This window comes from Taudactylus pleione, unplaced genomic scaffold (genome assembly GCF_031769625.1).
Source record: "Taudactylus pleione unplaced genomic scaffold, aTauple2 ptg000384l, whole genome shotgun sequence".
Taxonomy (NCBI): Eukaryota; Metazoa; Chordata; class Amphibia; order Anura; family Myobatrachidae; genus Taudactylus; species Taudactylus pleione.
Window position 1 is genome coordinate 1,775,495 of NW_028284785.1, and position 13,638 is coordinate 1,789,132.

The window sequence follows — 13,638 nt, forward strand, 5'->3', positions numbered from 1 at the left end:
AACTATTTATGTACTTGTTGCTAAATAATGCCTGAATAAAGTCACATGTTTCAATGAAGGCTTATTCCTCTAAATGCAAGCCTCAGGTTTATTTTTTTAGAAACCCAATGTCTAGACACCAGCAGGAACACTGTAACATTGCTCTCCCTGAGGCTTTGGGCCATCACTTCTATTTGTAATGTGACAGAATGAGAATTGAGGAACTAAAGCTGTGCAAATAATGTCACAGTGTCATAATGTCAGCAGATTCTGCAACACGCAGCGCACATACTCCTAATATAGTAACACGGAGCCGTACTAGGACTAAAGATCGAGTGTGATATTTACAAGTCACTTCCTCTTTTGTTTAGAGCTCAGGCAGAGAAAATGTCATATTCAGAGGAAATTTCCATGTACTCTTATAAACAAATTCCATATAACAGCTATGGTCAGATGCTAATAATGATAATACTCTTCAGGGCTGATGAATTATTAGGACACTATTATTCCTGCCTTGCTAATATTTATCTATTTGCTCCTGTCTAAGATGGATACGCCTCTTAAGGGTTCGTCATTGTCATATACTTGTAAGGGAAATATAGACATGTAAAAACTAGCGACAATTATCTCAGATTAAATTAGACCCTAAAAGTGGTGTTTCTATCATGGACTAATTCTTTTCCACAAACATATCTGGAATTCGAACATCAAGGACCAACTACAGTACAATACAGTTAGTTTGTGTCACATACCAATTCATGTATAGCTCCTAATTAAAGGTTAGGTCTGATTTAATTATATTAAATTGCTCTCTGCAGCCTTATTTCATACATATTAATGAATACTAGAGTAGGAGACAAATTAATTTTGAGGAGTCCTCCCTGAATCTAACAGCAGACCACATTCCCCTCTTAGGGAGTAGTGGGGATGGGGGGGTTGTCAGAAACCCAGGACATACCATTCAACCATTGAGTAATCAAAGTGCTGAAAGTCCTGTTAAGTTCTATCATATCATTAAGACTGCCATCATTATAAGAGTTACACATACATTTGGGACGATGTCCTATGGTCAACCTTCTACATTTGCAATTGTGTGTCCATTTTTCCACATTGGCATTGTACTCACACGTTTCACAAAGATACCGGTCCACCTAAGCTGACTGTCTGTTTAAGGAACTTTTCATCATTTTGTACATCAATTACTGGCAGATGAGGTGCCTGCTTACACTCTATTAGACTTCAATGCGGGTCGATGTTTGGCCACTGCGCATGTGCACGCTGTAGCCGGCTCCGATGTGCGCATGCGCGAGACCCGGCTAGCGACAGGCGCTCTGTCGCTCCGGGTCTCGCACCAAAAGGGGGCGGCTGTCGATTTTGATCGACAGCTCGCACCATTTTGGAGGCGGGCAGGGGGGGTGGCTGGCCAAATGGAGGCGTTCCCGACGGAATGCCTGCCATTTGGGGGCGGCCCCACTGACATCACGAGTGATGTCAGTGGTGAGCTTCCGGCTCTATTAAGAGCCAGAAGCTCACTGGGGCTTGCGGGAAGGAGACCCTACCGCAAGGGTCTCATCGCAAGCCCCGATGGTTGCGATGGTCGAGACCATCACAACCATCATCAATAGCTGTGCGAGCGGCCCGGAGGCCGCACCAAATAAAAACGCCCTGATTCAGAGCGTGCACTTTATATCATAGGCCCATATGTATACTTTGGAGTCATATGTTACACATACCTGCCGACTTTCTGGCTGCTCCTTCCAGGAGGGAGCAGCCAGATCGGCAGGACGGGAGGGGGTGGGGGGCGTGGCCGGGACAAGGGGGAGTGGCCGGGTGGGTGAGGGGCACTTGTGGGCGTGGTAGGGGTGGGGCCACACAATCACGTCAGTTTGGCCCTGTCCCCATTACACAATGCCGATAATATAGGCATTGTGAAGTAGGGGGAGGGGCCGAATTGAGGCGAATCGCATTACCACCCCCCCTCCCACTGCGGAGATTGCTATGGTAATTGCGGGGGGGATAGAAGGGGTGGGCGGCAGCCGAGAAGATTGCCTGCCTTCCCGAGAGGTCGGGAGCGGCACCCGATTTCCAGGAGGCTCCCGACCAAATCGGGAGGGTAGGCAAGTATGATGTTGCATGATATATTTATTAGTTATGTATAATTGATTTATTATTTGAAGATAAAGCATTCCATTTGTTTCATATATCAACCCCCCATTTATTTGTTTTTTGTTTTCCATTTATGTGGGGATCGGCGCCCCATTCTTGTTAGTAGAAGGTGTGTGATAATTACATTGAGGTATTGGATATGGATAAGCCTCTAATTTCCTTTTCTTTGTTCACCAGAGATAGGGCTTCTCCGTATTTACTAAAGCACCCTGACCGGTAATATCTGTTGCCGGTAATTATTTTATTTTTGTCTTTATATTTCACTCATGTTTACATTTTGTCCCTATTATTTTCTTTTTAGGAAAAGTATAACTGGTCATTTATACGGAGAAGCTTCAAGCGCTGGTCACAGCCTTAACACTGCCAGCCAGTGGCTCCAGCGAAAAGACTAATGCTGGGTACACACGGGACGATCTGTTCAGTGAATGATATCGCTGAATGATCTCCCTTGAAATTCCTGGTGTGCTAGATTAACGATATTGTTCATCCACACACCAAAGATATCACCAACGATGACCAACCAATGATCGCAAACCCCTATGGAAAATGAACGATATCGTCCAGAGTGGCCTGCATGCATGCCCGATGGACGATATCTTTATCGTACAGCAGGAGGACGCACCGTTGATCGTTCATTGAATACACACAGAACAATATGAACGATATATCGTTGAACAATATCGTTATCGTTCATATCGTGGAAAGATATCGTTCCGTGTGTACGTACCTTAACTCTCTGCTGCCGCAGCAAAATTCTCTTTTTAATTTGGGCAAAAAAAGATGTTTCTATCGCTCTTTTACACGTTCAATAGATACAGAAGATACTGGAGAGTAGGAAGAACCAATGTAAACTGAACTTCTATCCTATACATCTACATCCCACTTCCTCATCTTAATGGTCTGCACTTCCTTAATAACATTAACACAATAGACTGGGTAAAGTGGTGACCATGAATTCTGTCAACCCTCTAGGCCAATGGTTCAAAAGCTCGTCCCTCAATGCAGCCTAACAGTCCATGTTTTAAGGATATGCTTAATCTGCTATGATATGATATGCTTGAGCACAGATGGTTAAATTGAATTGACTGAGCATCTAATGAAGTCACCTGTGTATATCCTTAAAACCTGGAAAGTTAGGGTGCATTGAGACAGAATTTGGGAACCACGCAAACAAAACCTGTTTTCCCCACAGGACTTCATTATGACAAGGTTACATAATGACACATGCTCCTGCTTTTGCGCAACTCAGTGGCTGACTTCTATCCTGCCTGTACAGTGATTCTGTACAGTAGTTTTGCCTGTTAGCTACTATATGTTAGGATCTGCAGTTAAGCAGATCATTTTGGTTGCAGTTTCCAGCCTTAAGCTGGCCACACATCTAAAGATAATCTGTCCAACCAGCCAACTAGTTGATTGGTTGGAATGAAAATCTGGCAAGGTATGAAAGCAAATGACAATCAGCAATTTGCTCCCAAATGCCAGAAAATGGACGAAAACTGTTGTATGAACAAATTGTTTAGATCAAACATTTAACAAACTTGTCTGACGACCATTTTCATCTGATTTCTGGCATTTAGGAGCAAATTGATGATCATCAGTTACTCCCATATGTTACCAGATTTTCAGTCCAACCAATCAACTAGTTGGCTGGTTGGACAGATAATATTTAGATGTGTGGCCAGCTTTAGCTGCTCATGAGCCACTGCACTAATTACTGCCTGTCTGTGTGAAATGTCAGGTGCACACTAATTGATTCTCCTGTTTGTTCACAGCCCAGGTGCACACTGGTCTGTCATCAAGGGAGGTTGGCTCTGGTTGGGCCCTGTTCTGTTAAATTTCAGCCAGCCCTTCACTCCATGCCGGTTATAGATTTTCTCGTACTTCCGGTTGTTCCAGTTGCCTGTTTTCCAATCGAGTTCCAGAGCCAGGCTGTGTTTTTCTACTGCCGTTTGTCCCATCCAGGCAGTGCAGTCTGCATTCCACCTGCTCGTGCTGCTTATGTCATCTTGGTGGCACGGTGTGCTTCCTCCACCTGAAGCGCCAGTCTGTGTCTGGCAGCTTGTGTCAACCCGGCGACATTGGCCACAACTCTGCGTTCCGAGTGCGCAATCCAGCTCACCATCGCCAGTGTCAACCTGGCGACACTGGTAGCAACTCAGCGTCCCAAGTGCGCAACCCAGTGCACCGTTGCCAGTGTCATCCCGGCGGCACTGGTAGCAATTTAGCAACCCACGTGCGCAATACAGCGCACTGTCGCCAGTGTCATCCCGGTGGCACTGGTAGCAACTCAGCATCCCAAGTGCGGAACCCGACACACCACCGCCAGTGTCAACCTGTGACATTGGTAGCAGCTCTACGTCTTTGTACTCACTCCATCAAAAACTCTTCAGCCCAAAGGCTGCATCAAACCATGGTGCCCCAGGTCACAACTAGCCAAGGCAAATCAAGCCTCAAGGCTACTTCAACAGCACACTGGCTGCATCTCATCATTAGCCCCAGGTCACAATTAGCCAAGGCAAATCAGCCCTGAAGGCTGCTCCAACAGCCCAAAGGCTGCATCTCACCCTTATCCCAGGGTTCACAACTAGTCAATTTAAACCTGCCCCAAGGCTGTCTTCAATCCGGATCTAGCTAAACTAACACTGTGTCCTTAACACTATACAAAAGAATCACTATAAACTTCCAATATGACAACAATTTCAGATTGCAAGTACAAAGCTGACTACACTTGGATCAATTCTAACATAGAATTGGACAGTATGGTGAAACGTGGGTGTACTAATCAGATGGGAATACTGCTGGCTCCATTGCAGCACATTAGTTTTGGTGGAAGGTGACCATACACAGTGGACGAGAGCTACATTCTAATGCTGTGTCCACAATATCAGATGATTTCTGCCCATCCAATAAACTCTCTGATCCAACAGAGCGATTATCAGATCAGTATGCACCCATACACACAGAGCAATTTCCAGCTGTTTCATATGTCTTCAATGGATAGGGAGATTGGTAACGATATAGCCTGTGCAGCACATCATATACCGGCCTTTTGATCTGACTGTTGCAGACAGGGGTGTTTTAAGAGAGGAGGGTGCCCGTGTGCATTCACCATCCAGGGGCCCCGCCTCTCTCCCCGGCGGCCGGCAGCCGACTGCTGTGGCGGTCTGGCCGCCACGGCATCAGAAGACTCTGGGCACTAGAGTGAACCCAGAGTCTACTGTGCACGCCCAGATCGCCGGAGAGATGGCACAGCCCCCATATTCCCAGAAATTTCCTCACTGTGCGGTGGCCATTTTCCAGCGGTTTGAGCAGTGCTGAGACACATGACGCGGGACCTCGGAGAGGTAAGTTTTAGACAATATGGATGCAGGGTGTGCAGGCTGACCCGGGGGCCCATTTGCACCGTACACCCTGCACCCATTATAGATACGCCCCTGGTTGCAGGAGTGTTTGAAGACATTTATCTACTAACGCTCCTGCATACACACTATACAATTATTGAGCCAATCAACCAATTATCGGCTGATTGGCTCGATAATAATTGGATAGTGTGTACCTGGTTTTATATTATGCATTATGCCTGATAATGACTACCTAGATTTTGATAGGCTCTTTACTGGGAATCCAATTTGTTTTCAGCCCATGCACGATAAATAGGCTGCAATATTTCTCTATTTATGATCAGCATAAGCGCTGTAAATTGGATAAATGTATGAGTGATGTAACTTACCATTTATAGATGGGCTGTTTGTCAATGAATTCTTATCGGATGACCTGGGAAAAAAGCAGTATGTGATAATGCATCCTTGTCATTTTCTATAGATTATTTATAGGGAGACTTTAGGGTAATTTACTAAAGGTTGATTTTAATTTTGTGTTTGTGTGGCTAAATCGCACATTAACAAACACTTACATTCTAAATCAAAAAATTGTCTGTTAGTAAATTGTGATTTAGCCCATGAACACAACGGAAAGCAGTCGGGAAGCCGACGGACAGAATCTCGACCACCGGCTTCCCGACTGTCAAATCCCTGCAAGGGTTAAATGACAGACGTCGACGCCCGGCATCCCGATCGAAGGTAAGCCGGGCACCAGGCACGAACAGCCGTGGGGGGGAGGGTTAGGTTAGGGGATCCCGGGGGGGAACTTAGGGTTAGGCACCCCCCCGGGAGGTTAGGGTTAGGCTAGGGGAAGGGGGGGTTAGGGTTAGGCACCCCCGGGGAAAGGTTAGGGTTAGGCACCCCCAGGAGACTTAGGTTTCGGCAGCGGGGAAGGGGGGGTTAGGTTTAGGCACTTAGAGGGGGTTTAGGGTTAGGCACGGGGGGAGCTTAGGCACTCCTAAGGAAGGGTTAGGGTTAGGGGGGGGTTAGGTTAGTTTATACTTACCTTTAGCGTAGTCGGGATCTTCACCTCTGCCGGGCTTCCACTGTCGGGATCATACCGATCCCGAACACATTGATGTTGATCGATTTATATAGATTTTAATTGATAAAAAATTGATATCAGCCTTTAGTAAATGTACCCTTTTGTTTGCAGAGAAGGTGCATGCACTGTAAGTAGATCATACATGTGGACAGTAAAATCAATAACCTTATGGTTCCTGAACTTCATCATAATGTCATTTTATTGGTTTTAATACTATTCTTCAATAAATGTTAATGTATAAGACCCTACCAATAGGGACATATAATGAAAATTCCAAGTAGCTTATAAAATAAGGGGGATTGCACTGTCCAGTAGGCCAGGACATTTTTCAGGGATGAGTCTTCAAAATCTAGGACCACACCTGGAAATGATGGGACAATTAGCAGCTTTGAGAATTAAAGGAGATATACGGTACTCAGTATTTTTCTCTGCTAGTACCAGCACCTATTGTTTGTTATAATTTTCAATTGTTATACATATTTTTGAAAACTGGAAGAAATCGGTTACATTTGTCTGAGGACTGCTACATTTTTTCTGACTACTTGTTAGGGCTCACCTAGGAAACTACATAAATTCTTAGGACCACGCTTCAGAGGTCTTCAATTATAACAGCTGCCATTTTCCCATATAGAATGATGTTCTCACTGGTACTTGGATGCCACCAGGAATTAAATCAGAATTGTAAGTTTATGCAAGTAACCAGGTGGCAATGGAGAATAAGCTGCAGTGGACCTGAAGGTGCACTAGTAAGCAGGGTAGAAATGAGAACATACTCAGCAGGGAACAGTAGAGAAAGGCAGGAATCCAATAGGGACAGGACAGCTACAGCATGGATTGGAGCCAGGAATACACAGGATACCAGGCTAGACAGGTCAGGAGCACAGCAGGCATGTCAGCTAGTTTGCAGGGCAAAACGCTATAACCGGCAGTGAGGCTGAAGTGCTTTTATCAGGGAAGGCATCCAATCAGGAATCATCTCAACCAGGCCCCTAATTAACGAAACAACCTGCAATTGCCGAGCAGAGAGGCAAAAGTGGCAGGAGAAAGCATCCCGGCTGCCAGGTAAAAGCTGGGACCAGTATTCAAAGTGGCCAGCATGATTATGTCACCTGGCATCCCGACCATTGCAACTGTCAGAGGGATATGAGCTGCTGTAACTAGTGCAGCAGCTCATAACAGTACTGCTACCTTTTTCTGAGTACTAGTACCTTTTTATCTAAGTACTGCTACCTTTTGTCTGAGTACGGCTACTTTTTTTGAGTACTACTTCCATTCTCTGAGTATTGCTTCCTTTTTCTGGGTACTGCTACTGTTTCTGGGTACTGCTACCTTTTTGATGGTAATAAAGCACTAGATTTAATAGTAGGATAAATTAAAGGACAATATACAGGAGGAAACAAGAAAACAATAATTGTGCAAGAGCTGGGGAAGTTCTAAGTTATCTACTCCAGATGTTTCAGATGTTATTGTATGGAAGTTACTTACTTTTTGCGCTGCTTGTGTATCATGAACAGGTAAAACATGGCACCAACTAGAGCCACCAATAACAGACATGCCACCACAATTCCTATGATATGCCCTTTCTCCAAAACATTATTGTTTGAAGATACTGGTACTGGAAAAACAAAATGTTTTGTATTACATTATATACTGTCAATGTTGGAAAAAGCCAATTGGCAATAAAATAATATTTTAGGCTGTAAAGTAAATAGGTGTATGATAGGTGGCTTCTTAATTAACAACTCAAACAAAGATTATTTTTTTAATATAAGCATACTCCAGCTAGTCATAACCACAAACTGTATAGCTAGCAATCATAATCACCAAGTATTACATAACAACAGAGGGGGTGTGGTTTGTTAGGTTGGCAGTTATCATGTCACCATGCATCAGACTGACATCCTCCCAATCACTCATCTCCTACATCTTCTGTTCATTCCTGGGCCTCTTCTTCTACAGAATCATCTTCCTTGTTTTCTTGATACTTTAGTCCGACCCTTATATGTATATGTTATTACATATATCAGTTATCTTAATACATCTGCTGGACTGGATACTATTCTTGTTAGTTATTATTAGATAGTTTATCTTTTACCAAATTAATAATCTTATTTATTGTGATTGTACCCCTACTGATTATAATTTGATTTATGTGAATATGGAATCTAGCTCTGCCATTATGTATTATTCAAATTAGAGGGGATCCTAAATATACGGGGGTCCTTTTCCAGAATCATATCATAATTAGATCACATGCGTGGATATTTATCACATATCAATATATATTTTTTCCTCTCCAGTCTAGTATCTCCTTTTTATTTTATTTTATTTATGGGTCTATTTACATACTAATTAATTATTATATTTATTTATTTTATTTTATTTGGATGGGGTGCTTTAGATCATTTAGCTTCTCATGACTATTAAGACTATAGATATCTACTGTTACTATGTCATATATTTCTTTTACTGTATCCTCTCACGTGAATCTAGATAAATCCTGACAGTATCATGTCATATTTAATGCTGGGACATTAGACCATAGCTCAATTTACTTAGCACATTATTCTTTTTTTCTCTGTGTTATATGATGATTTATCTATGAGATAGATATTGTTTGCTTAAAATAATCCGTAGCAGGTGATTATTGTGGACTCAGGCCAAATTAGACTGTTTTCTAGCTGAATTTTAAGATGGGTCATTGAAGGGTTAATTAGATTAATTAACTGACCAATCCTGCTCTGATGCTATTTAAACTGTTCAACGGATGGAGGTGAGCAATCCAGCTTGAAAAAGGCTACGGTGGTAGACGAAACGCGTTGCTGCTCCCTCATACGCAAACCAGAGATCTTTCCTGAGTTCAGTTACTCCACATTGAACACTACCCGACTTATTGGCAAGCGGACGCTACAAACTTTACTTCCACCGCAAGCTTGATACAGCCAGACGGTATTGGAGATAAGGAGCTGATTGTGACCACAGTGCCGACACACATGGTCACTGATTGTGGCTCTCCCTACGCCATACCATCCACGCTATCTCTACCACTTTGAGATGAGAGCTACAAGCACCTCGTGATGGACCACCTACCATAGCCATCTTTCCCGGCAGTGTCCCGGCTGCTCTAAGGTACAGTCCTAGCACAGGTTACCAGCGTCACTCAGTTGTCGTTGATTTACAGATGCATGGGACTTTTATTCACAACAGTTGATATATAAGGGACACTTACACTCTTGTGGTTTATCACAGACGGCTCAATTACCATTCTTCATTATATCATAATGTCGGGTTATTGCTAAGACTATGCAAATTACAGGAGAACTGTTCTATACATATCCTTTTCTGAAAGGATCTCCGGGGCGTATTATTGAGACCTCATTTTGTATCAGCAATTTGGATACTATTTATCACTCACTGGCAACAGAAACTTTGGATATTTTTTCATGACAGTATTGGGGTTTTTTCTCATTCATTTTTTAACCTCATTTATATTAATCTTGAGAGTCTGATCAACTCTTTTTTTATGTGTTGGATATATTCCCATCACTCATATCCTTTTATGCTAATTAGTTACTTTACATTGTGTGTATTTTTTATTATTTATAATTTAAAATTGTGTGATTAATGTGCTCCTTATATTGAATAAAATATATTTTTCATGTTCATAATTTGATGTGTGGTGTCCCAGCATAGTATTAGAGCGCAGTATTTATGTGAGGTTGACAATAACCTCTTCTTTCTTCTGCTGCATTAACACTTGATCCTCCTGCCTATGTAACGTTGGGTATTTTTTATCCTTACATTGTATACTGTCAATGTTGGAAAAAGCCAATTGGTAAATAAAATAATATTTTAGGCTCTAAAGTAAACAGGTGTATAATAGGTGGCTTCTTAATTGACAACTCAAACTAAGATGATTTTATTAAAGGGATTTGGTTTTCTAGAAATCTAAATCCACATGAATTTCATGAAAAGCTTTAAACTAAAAACTGGTGAAAAAAAACAGTTTTTTTTCTTTCTCCAGAAAACCGTGAGGAAATGTACCATTATTGTCTACTGATCCAGAGGTATGTCATTGGGCTTTCTTTTTTGCACCTTCATTCTGGAGAAAGAAAAACTGGATTTTTGTACTCCAGTTTTTAGTTTAAAGCTTTTTGGCTGCCTCTGTGACACATTTTTTAGATTTTTAACACATACTAATTTTTATCAATTGCAATTTGATGTTTCCTGATCCGTGTTGTTGTATTGGAAAAAATTATCTTTTTTTCAGCATTTTTGGACTGTGTTGCTGCATTGAAATAAATTATCTTTTTCGATCAATATTTTGGACTATTACAAAAGTTTTTGAGATTGTTTCAGAGTGGTGAATAATATTGGAGAGAGTGAAAGAAACCTTGGTGTGCAGATCCAACACTGTATTAACTGTGAGTTCGGTACACTGTTTTGGGCAAATCTAAAAGAAACCTATTTATACTGTATGCTCTGTTAGTTATCTCCAAGTGAGTGAATGGTATGCCGTACTTACCACTCTTTAGACACACACTGGGTGAAAGATCATCTGTATAAAGAAACCTTTATAGGAAGCTTTAAGGTGTATTTTCTGCGAGTAGCGTACACACTATGGGCCTTATTCAGACCCGGTCGAAGCGCTGAGCGCTCACAACCGGGTCGATGTTTGCCCACTGGGCATGCACACGTCAATGCACTGAGAGCTTTAGAAGCTGGATACAGTCAGCCTGTCCGGTGAGATCACAGGGGATCATGAAGAGTTGTTAAATAGGTAGGATCATAATGAGAGAGAGAGAGAGGGGGAGAGAGAGAGAGGGGGGGAGAGAGAGAGGGAGAGAGGGAGCGAGGGAGAGGGAATATCCAATACTAGACAATAATAACTTAAGTCCATAAAATGACCAACAATGTTTCAAAGATGAGCAGCTCCCTTTAATAAGACCAGCAAGGTCAGCAACAAATATAAAAATGTAAATAATAAGCACTGATAGTGTAGAGGTTTCTCTATGTAATATATGAATATCACTATGTATGAGGGATTCCTATGCAGAATAGGTGAATCAGAGGTTCAGGGGCGTATCAAGAGAGGAGGGGGCCTGTGTGCAGTTTCCGTCCGGGGCCCCCTCCTCTCTCCCCAGCAGTCACCAGCGTACTGAGCGCAGCGCTGCAGCAGTAGACTCTGGTCACTAGTCTGCGCCCATAGTCTACTGTGTATGTGCAAAACACTGGGAACATGGCCGTGGTGGCCATTTTCCAGGATATTTTTTTACAGCGCTAACACCACCGACGTGGGACTCCAGAGCGGTAAGTATTATAAATATGGGTGCATGGTGTGGGCCCCACTGGACCTAGCCAGTGTGCCCCACACCCCCTTCACCCATTATAGATACACCCCTGCAGAGGTTACAATAAACAATGAGGTTTATCTGTGATAGGTTTGTTTACTTTGCGGTCACGGGATCATATACATCAAAGGCTGATCTATATACTCTAACTACACACATACATGATACAGTACTCGTACAGTATCACTACAGTTATATTGCAGATTCGTTTTTTTTCCATTATTTTACAGTTACACTTAAACAGTCCATACTTGCTTACTTTTTGGCTTCCATCGTGTAGCCAAGTGAGCATTGCAAAGCGGCGGGCAGGGCCACAATGACATGATTCAGTGTGAATAGCGTCATCGAGGTACCCAGACAGCCCACTTCACTCGGAAAAATGATGGCAGCAGGCGGTCATGAAAGGACTCCAGGAGGCTTGCCTACTTTTCTGGCCTTACAGGAGAGCCACCTGGGATTCACAAGTCTTCCGGATGTTCCAGGAGAGTAGGCAAGTGAGATTAGCTTCAATGTGATAATAATCTAATTGGTGGCCAAGACATCACAACCTGCTCCAATTATACAATTCCAAACATGCTCATTATACAATGTGATGTGTTACTTCTCATCTTTAGCAAAATATATATATATAGAGTATATGCATTGTTTGCCAATATATGAAATTAGAAACAAAACAGAAAATGAAAAAAAAAAAATTGGCAAACAAAAAAATCTGATTTTGGGGCAATTTGAGGCCACTTAAAATTTTTTGTAAAAGAATGATAAAAAACCCTTTTTTAAAAATGTAATAAATACTTTAGTTAAATTTGGGGTGCATAAAAATGTGTTAATTTGTTAATTTTGGGGAACTTTGAGGCCACTTTCACCCCAATAATGACATGGTATTATTGGACCACCTAAGCTAACTGAAAACTTCTGATTGCTTAATTAGTCATCAGGGGGGTTCCCCAGACGTTCTGAACCAAGGGGGTGATTCAGCTTAGGGCAGAATTGCAAAGCTGCACGCAAGCAGCTTTGCAATTCCATCCTTGCAAATATGCAATTGCAGCAGGAGATGTATGACACCCCCTGTTGCATTTGCGATCCCAGCACTGCGACTGAGGTCACAAGCTGGGATCACCATCACAGCCCCTGGCCTTACCACTCCCTTCACAGCCCCCGCACCGCCCCTTAAAATGGCGATCTTTCCCAATTAAGCACGAGCTCTGTAGCTGCGAGAAAAAGAGCGGCATTAATTCCTGTTGAAACTACCGCAGCGGAAATTGTCACAGCCATTTGAATAGAAATAACCTTGCGGCTAAATAACGCTGAATATGCCCCTTAGTGACCTAAAATATGACATCCAATCAGATGCCACCTCACATGACATTGCTGCTGGGTCACCAATTAACCTCTTTGCTTGAAGTCACTGCATCTACTAAACAAGACCTCACTTTCCAGCCATGTTCCCTTACCAGGTGTCATTAGATTGGACACCGCCTCAGCTAGATGAATTTATTTTCAGAATTTTTACATGAGGTACACAGAGATTTAGCACAATCCCTGTCTCCCCCCCACCCATCCCCCCAAAAATACAAAAGTACATATCTGAAAAAAGTGTGCAATATTGTGGCCCAAACATGTTTTATAAAACCTACACATTTTCTAACTGTAATTTAAGCAAAATGTCAGCTCAGTTGAGCTAACAATAATTGGTTATGGCTTGAACAAAAAAATC

General features: G+C 42.5%; 1 protein-coding gene across 2 annotated transcripts in view; it reads right to left on the reverse strand.

Moving 5' to 3' along the window:
- The window catches only part of LOC148507794 (cell adhesion molecule CEACAM8-like), a 133,897-nt gene that overhangs the window by 21,076 nt on the left and 99,183 nt on the right, over window positions 1–13,638 (reverse strand). For both annotated transcript variants that reach the window (XM_088445608.1, XM_088445607.1), the window contains 2 exons: window positions 8,056–8,185; window positions 5,876–5,919 (listed from right to left, as the gene is read on the reverse strand). In XM_088445608.1, the coding sequence (XP_088301734.1) occupies window positions 5,876–5,919; window positions 8,056–8,185 (174 nt within the window). The remainder of the gene's footprint in view (window positions 1–5,875; window positions 5,920–8,055; window positions 8,186–13,638) is intronic.